Here is a 14,390-nt window from a genome sequence, read left to right as displayed (position 1 = left end):
ACATCTAAAAACTGCAGGACAGCAGCCCTCGAGGACTGGAGTTTGAGATCCCTGATCTGGAGCCAGATGGGATTTTTTCTAATCCTAGTTTCAGGCTTCAGAACTTTTCTGTGATCACTGGAAACAAGAACATTGAGATATTCAGAAAGCTTATTTGATCCGTCCCTGGACGAATCATCGGCTGAGGCAGGCAGAAACTAGGCTTTAAACAACAAAAGTTGCTTTGCTTCTTCTTCTTTTTCAGGTGTCACTATCTGCTCTCTTTCTGAATCAGACTCAGGAACTTTGAGGAGAGCAAAACATAATCAGAACAAGCCCAGCACCTGAAAGAACCATTTTCAGCCCAAAAACTGCCGCTGGCAGGTTTTCAACAATCTACAATCTGGAGAGGACTTTAAAGAATTGCTGAAAAACACCAAAACATCTGGGTCTTCCTGTGGGTCTCATATATATTTCACATATTATCAATATGTATACAATAATTGCAATATATATGGAATATATATATATATATATATATATATATATATATATATATATATATATATATATATATATATATCTTAAAGGAGCAGTTTTGGATATATATGAAATGAAGCATAAGATAAGACATTTGACCCTCTGTCTCTTTAAAAAGCGTCTCTTTCCGAAAAGGTGCTAACACCACAATGCTTCTGTATTATCCCTATCCTACCTTAACCCTGTCAAACAACAATCATACTTTACTTTCTACAAAAGTTTTAGCATTATTTCGAATTTAACTTACCGGAAGTGACGCAGTGAATGGTGTCACTGCCTGGTTGTTCCCTCACAGTCCGATCACAGCGTCGTTGGAGTCGGGGAGGCCCTGTTATTTCACTTCAGCTTTTTAGTCTTTCGCGATCAAGTGGAGACAAACTCCGATTTGGTTTGGTCAAGTGCCGTTACAAGTCAGTTTAAACCGGTTAGTTTCAACTTTACGGCTTCAGTTTGTTAAAGAATGCCAATGTTTAAGTTAGCTGGCTTGCTAACGGGAGAGCTAGCAGCCAATGTTGTTTTGATAATTTACTAAAACAAGACAGTCTCCATAGCCATGATTATAGTTTGCATTTCAGTGTAGTGGGAAATATAATTAGCAGCATATTAAAGATTGAGCTATAGAGAGAAATTAATTTGTTTTAAGTTCGAATAGCAGCTAACTAGTTAGCCAGTGCTAGCAGCTATCGACTAGCGTCCGCTGGCTCTCTGGGGAACCCTCCCGATTGTCCCCCGAACAGCAAATAGAAACCGGGGAGCTTGTAAAGCTCTCAGCGAACCAGATCCAATGCGTGGGATGATGGGAACTCAAAGCAGCCCCGTCAAGAGCTACGATTATCTCTTGAAATTTCTTCTCGTGGGAGACAGCGACGTAGGGAAAGGAGAAATCCTGGAGAGTTTGCAGGACGGATCTGTCGAGTCTCCATACGCCTACAGCAGCGGTAAATGTCTCTTATTCACCCCATCAGAGGTGCTAGATAGGAGAGCTCGACATAAATTCAATGTGTGTGGTTTCAGGGATTGATTACAAGACCACCACCATTCTGCTGGACGGTAGACGGGTGAAATTAGAGCTCTGGTGAGGCCTCAGCATCACTAAATGACCAGTTTGTAGGTGTTGTAGCTTCGTAGTATATTTAAAAATGCCTCATCTGTGCCTTCAACAGGGACACATCTGGCCAAGGGAGATTCTGCACCATCTTCAGGTCTTACTCTCGTGGAGCACAGGTAATCCCGAAAGCAGTTTTAACTTGTTTCTTAAAAGGTTTATATATTTACCTGCAAAATAGATAATGCAGCTAAATGCATTACATACACACGCTTTTCTCATGCAACATGGTGACTGGCCTCACTTCTGAAATGCTGGTGTGGATTTGGTTTCATGTCTGACGTCACCACTAAAGCTGCGCAGGTAAAGTTGGTTGAAAGTTGTGGGTAAAAATAAGAGGTTTTTTCTCAAATTTGAAAGTGACAGGAACCTAGCAGCAGGTAAATGACACACTTGGAAGCATTTGTTTAAAAGCTGAAGCATGCCTTTTCACACAAATGTAGTTTTTATTTATATTTCTCCATCCTTATTCCCGGTGAAATCCCGTGCATGTTAAACCTCTTTATATGATTTTTCTTTTCTGTACAGGGCATCCTTCTTGTATATGACATCACCAACGGCTGGTCGTTTGATGGGATCGATCGATGGATCCGGGAAATTGATGAGGTAATCGCCTTAATCCATTTATAGTTGGCAGAAAAATAGTATGTGAAAAATATGTACTCATACTGAAAGTACAGTGGCTTGCTAACATTTTCATTCTCATTGAATTTCTCCCACATTACAACTACAGTCAATATAATTTATTGGTATTTTTGTGCTACATCCATACCAGTTAGTAAATACTTGTGACGTAGAAGAAGCAATGGTTGAGCTCAAAGCTAAACCATTCATAGTTTAGAACAGCCTAGTCAAAGTTCAGACCCAGTTGAGAATCTGTTGCATCAAATCAGGGGTGCTGAAGGTAATTGCGTGATAGACTTTTCAGATTTTTATTTGTGAAAGATTTTGAAAGCAGGGTTTCCCAGAGTGTATTATAAGCCTGGCAGGCCACCAGACTTAGCATAGCTTATTTATTTAAAAAAAAAATGTTTGCATTTTTTAAGAGTTTATAGTTGGTTTTCAGGTATTAATCTTAAAATCTTTCAATAACACATAATTATTAAGTGATAGTTTCAAGTTTCCTGTCAACTTTAAACATTTTTTAACTCAAAAACACAGTGGACCGCTGGATAGAATGGCTGCCTTAGCACCCACCCCCCAGGCTTAGCAAGTTTTCTGGGGGAAACCTTGGAAAGCATGAATCACTTTCCTTCCTTTTTACCTTTAAACGTTATTTCATGATGATTTGTCACAGAAATACAAGACAAGAAAATCAATTCCTGTCTTTGGGTGTTGCTTGACACATTTTTGGACAATATAAGGGATGAGAACACCTTATCAAGAGATTGTATCATCCACACTATCCTGGTCTGGTATTAAGCCTCAGCTCAGAAGACAAGTGGAGGTTTTTTAACATGTAGCTGAAGAAGAATCATAAGAGGATTTTGTTTTCCTTCAGCATGCTCCCGGCGTTCCCAGGATCCTTGTAGGAAACCGACTTCACCTGGCTTTCAAGCGCCAAGTGCCGACAGAGCAGGCGAGGGCTTACGCCGAAAAGAACAGCATGACCTTCTTCGAGGTCAGCCCTCTCTGCAACTTCAACGTCATCGAGTCGTTCACAGAGCTGTCGCGTATCGTGTTGATGAGGCACGGCATGGAGAAATTCTGGAGGCCCAACAGAGGTGAGTCAGCGGAGCCGGTTCTTACCTTTATCTTCCTAAAGGTAAACTGAGACAGAATAAATAACTTTAAAAAATGTATTTCCGGTTTATTCTTCCAATTATCTAAAAGCTGAGTCCTCCTTTCCTTATACTCTCCACTCAGTTTTTGTATTTTTTATTTCTACTTTTTTTCTTTATTTTTTTCTCTTTTTTTCCCCTCCCGGTTTTCTATTTCTCTTTCTTTTTATTTAAAAAGAAAGAAAATATAAAAGAAATAACTTTTTTATTCTTTTTGTTTGTTTTTTCTCTTTTTTTGACCTCCACTTAAGAGAAAAAAAAGAAATACTTTTTTTTTGTTTCTTTCCTCCACCAACACATACATTTTTAATAGTTTTTACTTTTTTTTCCCCCCTCAGTCTTCAGCCTTCAGGATTTGTGCTGCCGATCGATCGTCTCCTGCACGCCGGTCCACCTCATCGACAAGCTGCCACTTCCTGTCGCCATCAAATCCCACCTCAAGTCCTTCTCCATGGCCAACGGCATGAACGCCGTCATGATGCACGGACGCTCGTACTCGGTCGCCAACAGCACGGCGTCTGGTGGCAGCGGTGGCGGAAGCAAAGCCAACAGCCTGAAACGCTCAAAGTCCTTCAAAACTCCACAGAGTCCTCCGATGAACTCGTCCTCCTCTTCTTCATCCTCCTCCTCTAAAGGCAACTGTAAGATCTCATAGTGAAGCAGGGCAGAGATATTTGCCCCATCCCCTCACCCCTCATTAGGGCAGATATTAAAGCTGTTGCTCCAAGACGTCACAAGGCCGAAGACCGTGTAGAGCTCCCAGCTGCCAGAAATGAAAACAGATATGAACTTATTTGATGTTCAGGAATCAAGCTGGACTAGGACTGGTTTCTGTTCTCCTTGCTCTCGCCGGCGCCATCTTGTGGATGCTCGATTACCTGTTCTCTATCAAGGCGGGGAGGATTTCCTGGGGATCAACTAATGTGAATCAAGGGTTATCTCTCACTAGTTAACACTACAGATGATTCTCTTCTGTAAGGAAAAAACAAGATTGTTTACTGGTATTTAAAGCTGGACTTGAAGTCATGTATGTGTGTATATGTGTATTTGTGAAGCAGTGATTTTCATGTAGAGGAGCTTCTCATGTTTGCTTTGTCTCGAGTGTTTTGTGTTTTATGGCCTTTTTGTACAGGGAAAAAAATGTTGCTTTGCTATTTATTCAGAACATTTTGTTTGAAACATTTTAAAATATGCCAATGAAGTGGAGTTAAGGAGGAACAGATTTTAAACAGAAGCTCTTGTTTTCCAAAAACTATTAATTTGGGTCCATTCGTCACTGCACTGTGTCTGGGCTTTTTAAACCTAAATTGGATCCGCCTTGTTGTGTAACTGTTTTAACTATCGACAGCATGGTTAGTTTTGTTCTCTGCTCGGCTCTTATTAAAAACAGAACTTGTACAAACGAGCGCACTGATCGTCGTGTTTTCACTTTCAGATTCATTCATGTTGACATTAGCTACAGGAGAATTTTGTTTGCGTTAGGATATTGTGAGTAATTTTCAGTATAAAACAATATCTGACAGCTCAGTTGCTGTGGCCATGTGAAGTGGAAGCCAATTGGAAACGCTGCAAAAACAAATATTCACCAAGTATTTTTGGTCTGGTTTCTAGCTCAAACGTCGATGTGAAACAATCTGCCAGTAAAACTAATATTAAGGAAGTTTTGCCTTAGGCTCCTATATCTCCAATATAAAGGAGTACACGTTTTGCACTAGAAACGAGACCAAAAATACTTTTAAGATTTTGTGTTTTTGCAGTGCAGTCACTTAAAGTTGTTTCTTTATTTAAATTTTTACAGTGGTTGGTCTTTTCTAGAGAACATATTCTTAATGTATCAAACAGGGTACATAATATGGAGCAGTAATTGTATAATTTAGATTATTTAGAGGCATGGACAATCTCAAGTTCTTATAGTAGATTAACTTTGTTGATCTACTGACACTCAAATGTTTAATAAAAATGTCTATCATTATTTAGGTGCTGTTATTTCAACCTGCTTGCTGCTACCTAGCAGAGTTAGACTTCTGATTTGAAAACACCATTTCTAACAAGCAGTGTCTCTTTAGATTCTCCCTCCTTCCCCGTTTTTATGCCGGGGTTTGGGATCTGAAACATTCGTCTTCGTAAATGTGGGACAATTGTCTTTCGTTCAGTCGGCTGACCAGCAGTTGTGGAGGAGCTCTGGAAATCTTCAGTCACTCCAGTACTTTCTCTGCAATTTAATGATTTGAAACCTCGATCTCATCAGAGACCAGCCCATGCCGACTGCATAGATTAAATGGTTTAAATGCAGTTGGTCATGTCTTGAAGCGTAATGTTCTACAGGCCGGGTGAACATTGAAACATTTTTTCTCTGTACTGCAAGCTTCCTCATGGTTGTGTGTTGTAGTAGAGCATGTCCCCATGGTTCCTCTTTAGAACAATAGCCTACAAAAACACAGTCGTACCAAGTATTTTTTAGTGTAGTTTCTAGTGCATATATCTTAGTACACTTGAAGTAAGAGTAAAATAACTTTTCAGTAAGATATATGAGCTTAAAACTATTGTTTTAAGTCAATAACTCCTTAATATTGATTCAAAAAAATAGTTCAGTTGGCACTTATAAAATGGGAAAAATGTCTTGCTAGAGCTGAAATAATCTGCTAGTGGAAGTGGTATTTATTTTTAAATCAGCATTAAGGAATTCTTAACCTAAAACAAGCTCCCATACCTTGCTGAAAAGTTACTTGTAAGTTAGTTTTTCCTCAAGATATTTGCACTAGATACTACACCAAAAAGACTTGGTAAGACTTTGTGTTTCTGCTCTGCAAACGCCCTCATGTAAACATTTAATAAAGAATAAGAGAGTGGTGTGTCTCAAAGTTTGCCACAATTTGTTTTCTTGTGGTCAAAATCACAAGGAAATATAGATTTTACTTCCAAGTATGTATTAGGTATTATGCTTTTACGCAGACATTTATCAGGGCCACCGTGGGAATCGTGGGAGTAATTTCCTTCTCCTTTCCTTTTGTCCAGCCCGGGGACTGGCTGGTGTTGAAGTGCATTAAAAACCTGTGGGTGTGGGGGAGCTGATTTGATTAGCTGCTCCCTCGGCATTGGCCAGTTCGGGATAACCGGGGGGCTCCATCGCCGCGGAGCGTGAATGCGGGGCGGTCAGAAGTCACCGAAAGGTTGCAGGGTCACTGCCAATGAAAAGATGAGCAGGAAGGAGCGGCTTGTGTGGGGAGGCGGGGGTGAGGGGGGGTAGCTGGATCTGCAGCCCGGCTCGGCAACAAAAGATGAGTCACACCCTGCTGAAAATGGGGCTCTTTACGCCTTCCCACCTGGCCGAGGCATCTCTGAGCCGAGCGCCAATGGTGGTGGTAAACTGACCCATGTCTAGACAAGAAGAGAAGGGCGCAAACGACGTTGTTAGTGTTGGACATGATGCGACACGCCCTCTGCTTGGCCTTTCAAGCTCCCTGCCTCGAGGGCCTTTTAGCGTGTCTATATATCTGAGTGTGTGTATACAAGTCCGTAGATATGTAGATATTTATCTACATCTTATCTACATCTAAATGCAATTTTCCCATTAAAACGGGCATCTTTCCTTTCTATTTAGCAGCAGTTTGCAGCGTGGCTCCACTTGTCTTTGATGTTTTTACAATGTTTGTCCAGTTGCGTTGCTCACGGTGTTGCTTCATAAAAGTTTCCGACTCAGGACGGCCGTGGGGGCGGTCAGAGGGGGTTGGTGGGGGCGGTGGGGGGATGGTGGGGGCTGCCCTTTCCACCTCCATTCACACTCTGAAAGGCTGCAGCCGTCTCTCTCTCTCTCTCTCTCTCTCTCTCTCTCTCTCTCTCTCTCTCTCTCTCTCTCTCTCTCTCTCTCTCTCTCTCTTTCATTGTGGATAGCTGGCTGCGTCCTTCGTTCGTTTCCGAAGGTGAATTTTGCTCTTTGTTGCTCCAGACCTTGATTATTTAGGGGGGATATTTTAAAGTAGGCAATTAGCATGCGCTCGGGCGAATACTCATTAAATCTCACGGGCTGTAAAACTGGAACTAAGTCGGTTTTTCCTCAACAAGGCATACAGACATATTTAACAATCTCTATTATTTGAGACCCGAAGGAGGGATGGAATTACTCGTTCAAAGGAGCAAAAATGCCTGAGATCCTTCTCCAACTTTTTCAAGTCAGGCATTCAAAGGACAAAAGGTGGCAAAGCAAACCGCCCTTCAGATGGACACGCGTGTTTTTGTTGGTGTTCTTGATTTGCGATTTTCTCGACTTTTCCTTGACTGCCAGTGTGACAGGAGCCACGGCTGAGCACGAAGGGTTTTGTCCCAACAAGCTCAACACCAATCTTTGGGTTGATGCACAGAGCACCTGCGAGAGGGAATGCAGCTTGGATGAGGTGAGACCCTAAAAAAAAGAGGCCAAACAGAGTGGAGAGGATGTGGGGTAATTCAGATGAACGAATGAACTATTAGTTTTTTTTTACTGCACAGTAAAAAAAAAACAAAAAAAAAAAAAAAAACACCGAGAGTGAATGGAAAACGCATAGTTGGTGTGTTTAAAATTTTTTTCTCCTCCAAAGCTCAGGTGAAGTGGTGTAGTTATTACACTGGATAATGTGGAACATTCAAACCTTAAAGCAGCTCTTGCAGGTGTCCAGAGGTGGCTGAGGTATAAGCAAACTTTGCGACCGCTTTAGACTAAATCCCAAAGTTTGTTGTTGATGGTCTAAATCATTGGCTCAATTATTCCAACAGTAGTCATTGTGAGTAATAAAAAGATGACAAGTTATTCTGAGAAGTACTCTCTCTCTATCTCTATATATACAGTATACTGTATATATATGGGCGTGTGTGTGTGTATATATATATTAGAATTTTTAAAAATAAATCCAAAATGTGTTTATTCAAACTGTAATCCATGAAAACAGAGGGACATTTATCGTTGACCTCAGGAAATATGCACTTGAGTGTAGCGGGAGGACGTTGGAAAATTGGATTATGACAAGGCTTCCAACACTACCTGAACTGTAGCATCTTGGACAGGCATGGGCATCTAGGGGTGAGATCAGACACAAACATTTAAATAAAAATAAGATTTTAAATGTAATTTCTCCTTTAGTTACACAGTTTTTCAGAAGTTCAGTGTGGTTTGCCACAGATGTTTTGGTTATATGTAACTAAGAGAAAAAAAATAAGTCTAGTTACAGCTAAGAGGACAGTTTCATAGGTTACTAGAAAAATCAGATGGACATTTACAAACAAAGAGGTAGTAGACCTCAGTTCATGTAGCTTTGTGTATATTCATGGTTTTGTGTTGGCATATTTCCATTTCTTCCTAAGAATCAACGCTTTTTGTAAAAGTTTAGCAGTGGGCCTTTGTGCGAAGTTTTAATGTCGTTTTACCTGTTGCTCTTTTTAGTTACTGTGCAATTACTTTCTTAAAAAAAATGTCAATCTTCTCTTGAATACTGAATGCATTTTTCCTTTCAAATGGCATAAATGACAATCTGAATTTGCTGCTTTCTCAGGACTGCGCTGAACATGAGAAATGTTGCACCAATGTCTGCGGGCTCAACAGTTGTGTTTCTGCACGTTTCTCCGATGGCACGCCTGCTCAGCCCGATGGTAAGGAAGGAGGTGCCGACGGAGACGCTGCCCCTGCCTCCACGGCTACCTGTGAGGGCTTCATCTGCAGCCAGCAGGGGGCAACCTGTGACATTTGGGATGGACAGCCTATCTGCAAATGTCAGGACCGCTGTGAGAAAGAACCCTATTTCACCTGTGCATCAGATGGCCTCACCTACTTCAACCGCTGTTACATGGATGCAGAAGCCTGTATCCGGGGAGTGACTTTGACTGTGATTCCTTGCCGCTTCTACCTTGCTGGTCCTCACACCAGTCCATTGCCTCTTGATACTACAGTTTCTCCAACCACAACATCCTCGCAGGAAGACCCCATGCCCCCCACACTGTACTCAAACCCTCACCACCAGTCAATCTACGTTGGGGGCACCGTTAGCTTCCACTGTGATGTGATTGGAGTCCCCAGACCAGATGTGACATGGGAAAAGCAGAGTGAAAGACGTGAGCGTCTAGTCATGAGGCCGGACCAGATGTATGGCAATGTAGTTATAACAAACATTGGTCAGCTAGTTGTTTACAATGCCCAGGTCTGGGATACAGGCATATACACATGCATTGCAAGAAACTCCGTAGGAGTTCTCCAAGCGGATTACCCGTTGTCTGTTATTCGCAGAGCTGATGATGACTTTTCCGAAGATCCGGAGTTGCCTATGGGACGGCCGTTTTCTCCAGCCGATTGCCTTGCTGAAGTCGACACTAGAGTGTGCAGTGGGGAGCGTCACGTGGATTGGTATTATGACAGCAAGCTAAGCTCCTGCATGACCTTCAGCAGTGGCGGGTGCGACGACAGTCGCAACCGTTTTGAGACGTACGAGGAGTGCAAAGCGTCCTGTCAGAGAGAGGGGATGGGGATCTGCTCCCTGCCGGCGGTTCAGGGGCCCTGCAAAAACTGGGAGGCACGTTGGGCCTGGAATTCCTTACTGAAACAATGCCAGCCCTTTGCCTACGGAGGATGCCAGGGAAATGCAAACAGCTTTGCCACCAAAAAGGAGTGTGAAGCAAACTGTCCACAGCCCAAACGGAAACCGTGTAGAACTTGTCGGATGAGGGGGAAAATGATGCCCACCCTGTGCCGCAGCGACTTTGCCATAATCGGCCGGCTGACGGAGCTCATTGAGGACCTTGACTCCGGTTTGGCTCACTTTAGTCTGGACGAAGTCCTAAGGGACGAAAAGATGGGCCTGACTTTCTTCAACACCAAAAACCTAGAGGTGACCATAGTAAAGATTGACTGGAGCTGTCCTTGTCCCAACATCACTATGGACGAGAACCCCTTACTGGTGATGGGAATGGTGCAGGACGGCATGGCCATCATCCAGCCAGACAGCTACGTCAAAGCCATACCTGAACGCAGGCTCCGTAGGCTTCGTGATGCCATCAATAAAAACACATGTGAAGCATTGTGAAGTTTGCTGGGACACAATGGTACGTTTAATTATTTCACAAATAAGTGACTACAGCCAATTTATTTAAGTAAGGAAGATCAGTTGTTTATATTCAGTCCAACAAAGGTTTTTATGACATTTAAGATATTGTGAGACAATTTATACAGAACTAAAATGCTATTTTATGACACATGTATTTTCTAATGGCAAATGAAAAAAAAATCTGCTAAAATAGCTGCTAACCAAATTAATCATGTTGAGTAAATTCCATTATGTAATATTTAAAATAGGTCACTGTTGTGTATGACTGTACTTTATTTTATGTGCTCTTAAAAACTTGTTTGTGTGTATTGCCCCTCTAGTCATGTACTGTATATTCTAGGTTATCTACCTCTAAAAAGCACTTATGCTTAGTTACTAATATAACATTTGTCTTTCCTAGGATGATAAAAATAAACTTCATGTAAGTGTTCAACTGTACAGTACTCAACAGTTTGACATAGATAGAATAACAATTAAGATTGAAATAATGTGTGCTAGGTTATACAACGATTAAAGTGGAAATTAAGGCGTTTTGACCATTCTTCGCCTCAGAGATGGGTCACCGGGAAACCTCACACCAAACTCTCTTTCCTGAAGAGAAGGCATTTGTTGTTTGCTGGCATCTCCACCTAGACAAATTTAAAGCATTTTAAGATTAAAAACAACATTTTGAGATAAACTTTAGAAAAAAAATTGCGCCAGATCCCCTTATGAAATAGATACTTACAATTTTCTCTAGGAATAAACCATTTTTTTGTGCCACAGAATTGAGAAATGAGATATCCTTCAGTCCCCATTCTGGATTCCTGCAAGATTAAACATTATATATATATATAAAAGTAAAATAAATACAAAGTTATTGTTTGGGTTCTTTTAATATAAATTGCACAGACTGCTTACTAGTCTTACAGTGTACTAAGGTTTTAAAAAGTTACGGTTTAAAAAGCCCTGAATTTTTCAGCCATATAGTTCTCCTTCAATTTAAAGTCATTTAAATTAGACGTCAGATGTAGTCCTGGGGTGACTGTACTGCCGGTCAGCTGGCTGAAAGAAGGCCGCTATATTTTTATCTTGCTCAAAGACAAAATTAAATGCTCAAAAATTTAACAGTTGGCATGAATATTAATGGAGTCTCTCTCATTGAGGAGGCTCTGTTTTGACACTACATTTACCAAGCTACAAGCAGAACTTTCACTAAGTAGCCAACTGCAGGTTCGCAACAGGAGCTGAGAGTGAGACTAAGTACCGAGCTTTGAAAAGCATTAATTTAGCAAAATTAATTTACAGAAACATGTTCTACAAGGATCTAAAAATGTGAGGAAATGAAGTAGACTTTGCGGAGTATGAAGACCTGCAATAGGTTTGAAGGATGTGTGTTACTTTTGATGCATCTGAATAGTTCATGTATATTAAGATCAGTGGTATACAATTCAATGATCTCATCCAGTAATGTTACTTTTTATCATCTCACCATTTTGTTTTAAATTAACCAAATGGGAATAAAAATGTCAATGCTCCATGGGTGAGATAATTTCTAACCAAATTAATCAGAAAGTGGATCAAGAGTCGTCAGTTCAAGAATCCACCATGGTGAGAAAAACATCTCCAGAGTTTTGCATGAAATCAAGTAGGGTCACTGCTGTGGTATCCGAATTGAAGTTTCAGTGATTGATGATGATGAGCAAACAAAACCAGTGCATTTTTGTTGGTGCATTTATTTAAATAAACAACAGATCATCTTACCTTTGCCTTAGGCTGTAGTCAAAGTCCACGTTGCTTTGAGGGGTGATCTGGCCATTCACTGCATATGGCTGAGAGTATTAATCATTAGGAATCATGAGTGGATCTGATAATGGCATGAAATGTTTTTCGCTTACCCCGTATGTCAACAGAAGACCCTGTGGCTTCAGCAGCACTCCAGCCCCTCTGAATAATCCCTAGAAGAGAACAGTGAGGTCTTTAGGGCACCAGAACCACATCACATAAAATGGAGGCTGGAAAGTGGAAAACCACTAAAACCTTTTTGTTAGGAACTGCCTACGGTTATCATCTGAGGAGCTACGCATCTGAAGAGCTGTTATGTAAATACACTCAGGGGAAGCTTTATGCATACTGCGTGTGCCTTCAGTATTTAACCAAACCAGGTCAGTTTATTAAAAGATGAATACCGCCATATAAATAAAAAGCTTTCTAAACTGCAAAACACTCAATTTAAGACGCACTAAAAACAACCTTATCAGTTCTGACTGCTGTAAAATAATCTACAGAGGTTCATGTATAACCACTGAGTCATAACCTAAATTCTGCAGAAAAGAAAAGGTTAGAGTATTAGAAGTCTGTGTTTCACTAATCATTTCTCATTATCATAACTTTGACAAGTATTACCTGTACTTTCAATTGCAGTAATTTTCTTAAATCTACTAATTTTATTAGTAGATTCCACAACCAAAAGGCTCAGAAACGATGTGAAAATCTTCAAATCACAGTATAGAATTAAAATAAATTACATCATGAGGTTTGAGTAATTTTATAATTATCTCAATAATTCATAAAAAAACCCCTAAAAACAGGATTTGATAGGTAATGGTAATATGAAGTAACTTGAATGCAAAAAGGGTTGCTTGGATGCAACTTTAGGTTATAATTATTATTATATTTCAGCTGCCACGCATCGAAACTCCACTTGCTGTCAGGATGTCAATAATTAAACCTCTCTCTACCTGAAGACCACGCCTATTGATTCTGGTACTACACTGCCCTCTTGTGTGCAAATAATCTAATTATGAAATAAAAATCATTAACCGCCAAATGAGCCAAAATACTCATATCAGGTATTATATTTGAGGGTTTCTGACATTTTTAAGTTCAGTTCATGGTTTGTTTGTTTTTTGAAAATAAAAAAAATAGGCATTTAAACAAAAGGCACTGTATAAATATGAGAGGAAAAAAAATAGTAGGTAATCATCCAAACAGATCTCAACATAAAGCAATGCAATAATAAAAAATGCATTTCAATGGTTTGCAATGGGAACGTTTTTGTTCTTAGAAACAAACGGGTCCATTTCTGTGTTATTTTGCCTTTTAGGCTAACTTGAACCAGCTGGGATTACTATTCTACTTTAAAATATACCCTTCGCTGTATTTAAGCTACATTTATTCAACACAGCCAACATACTTTGAGGAATGGTATGTCTATAGAATGTTTCGGGATTAAACATTAAGAGCCTGCATTTTCTTTCTTTTTTTTTTTTTTTTTGAAACATGAAGCTAAAATAATTTGCCAAGCTGACCTCTGTGCAGGACAAGGGAGAAATATGGATCATGTTGATGTTGAGCACCAGGTCAAGGCTTTCAGGCTGAATCCCTGCCCAACCCTGATGAGGCCGAGAAGCATCCAGGTAGACGGCAGGCTTCACATTGTGCAGCTGATAGTGAGACCTGTAGGCTTCTATACTGAAAGCAGAACACAAGACATTTACTGTGAAGCATAAAGCACAGATTACCTCGACTAAAAATGGCTTACAGAAGCCTTGAAATGTTATTTTAGACAGCTAACTAACACCTGTCACCCGTGCTTACCTGGCAAGAGACTGGCGGTCGTACTCAGACGGCTGCCAGGTGATATTTCTCAAAGTCTGTGCAAAGTGAACGACATGCTGCCCGGTGCCAGAGGATATCTCCAGAGCCTGCAGGGGTCTCTCAGTGTTAACGCTGTCCCGGAGCACCGACAGAATAGGCTCCTTGTTCCTCTCTGCCGCGGCGGCGTTCAGCATCGTGCCAAAGCCCGGATTCAGGCGTCGAGTTATCGAGTAGAGTTTATGTAACCACTCCAGCTGGCCCAGTAGAGATGCACCCCACTCAATACACCCACGAATGTGTAGGTTTCTCACTTCAACTCCCAACTTCCGCATTCGCATCACG

The 14,390-nt window shown here is 40.8% G+C and overlaps 3 protein-coding genes across 3 annotated transcripts; 2 read left to right on the top strand and 1 right to left on the bottom strand.

The window, feature by feature from the left end:
• The first annotated feature begins 783 nt into the window (after positions 1 to 783).
• Positions 784 to 4,811, top strand: LOC102231667 (ras-related protein Rab-40C-like). Its single transcript, XM_023333066.1, has 6 exons — positions 784 to 1,457; positions 1,534 to 1,594; positions 1,683 to 1,743; positions 2,153 to 2,230; positions 3,126 to 3,348; positions 3,744 to 4,811. Exons 1-6 carry the CDS (start codon positions 1,304 to 1,306, stop codon positions 4,058 to 4,060), a joined length of 894 nt encoding a protein of 297 aa, XP_023188834.1. The 5' UTR covers positions 784 to 1,303; the 3' UTR covers positions 4,061 to 4,811.
• A 2,720-nt stretch (positions 4,812 to 7,531) lies between these two features.
• Positions 7,532 to 10,450, top strand: wfikkn1 (WAP, follistatin/kazal, immunoglobulin, kunitz and netrin domain containing 1). The gene is made up of 2 exons (XM_014476027.2): positions 7,532 to 7,796; positions 8,928 to 10,450. The coding sequence occupies exons 1-2, from the start codon at positions 7,545 to 7,547 to the stop codon at positions 10,446 to 10,448; spliced, it is 1,773 nt and encodes a 590-aa protein (XP_014331513.1). The 5' UTR covers positions 7,532 to 7,544; the 3' UTR covers positions 10,449 to 10,450.
• mettl26 (methyltransferase like 26) lies at positions 10,446 to 14,386 on the bottom strand. Its single transcript, XM_005797216.3, has 6 exons — positions 14,049 to 14,386; positions 13,760 to 13,922; positions 12,347 to 12,406; positions 12,213 to 12,280; positions 11,197 to 11,275; positions 10,446 to 11,098 (listed from the first exon to the last, which is right to left on the bottom strand). The coding sequence occupies exons 1-6, from the start codon at positions 14,384 to 14,386 to the stop codon at positions 11,042 to 11,044; spliced, it is 765 nt and encodes a 254-aa protein (XP_005797273.2). The 3' UTR covers positions 10,446 to 11,041.
• Positions 14,387 to 14,390: the final 4 nt, after the last annotated feature.

The sequence above is a fragment of the Xiphophorus maculatus genome, chromosome 5 (assembly GCF_002775205.1).
Source record: "Xiphophorus maculatus strain JP 163 A chromosome 5, X_maculatus-5.0-male, whole genome shotgun sequence".
Taxonomy (NCBI): Eukaryota; Metazoa; Chordata; class Actinopteri; order Cyprinodontiformes; family Poeciliidae; genus Xiphophorus; species Xiphophorus maculatus.
This window is presented reverse-complemented; position numbering and strand designations above follow the sequence as displayed.

Coding starts and splice junctions, on each gene's coding strand:
- mettl26 (XM_005797216.3), bottom strand. CDS start 14,386: ATGCGAATGCGGAAGTTGGGAGTTGAAGTGAGAAACCTACACATTCGT. Junction 12,407..13,759: donor CTCCCTTGTCCTGCACAGAG/GTCAGCTTGGCA, acceptor GTTCTCTTCTAG/GGATTATTCAGAGGGGCTGG. Junction 11,099..11,196: donor GTTTATTCCTAGAGAAAATT/GTAAGTATCTAT, acceptor AAATTTGTCTAG/GTGGAGATGCCAGCAAACAA.
- wfikkn1 (XM_014476027.2), top strand. CDS start 7,545: ATGCCTGAGATCCTTCTCCAACTTTTTCAAGTCAGGCATTCAAAGGAC. Junction 7,797..8,927: donor GGGAATGCAGCTTGGATGAG/GTGAGACCCTAA, acceptor CTGCTTTCTCAG/GACTGCGCTGAACATGAGAA.
- LOC102231667 (XM_023333066.1), top strand. CDS start 1,304: ATGCGTGGGATGATGGGAACTCAAAGCAGCCCCGTCAAGAGCTACGAT. Junction 1,744..2,152: donor CTTACTCTCGTGGAGCACAG/GTAATCCCGAAA, acceptor TTTTCTGTACAG/GGCATCCTTCTTGTATATGA. Junction 3,349..3,743: donor ATTCTGGAGGCCCAACAGAG/GTGAGTCAGCGG, acceptor TTCCCCCCTCAG/TCTTCAGCCTTCAGGATTTG.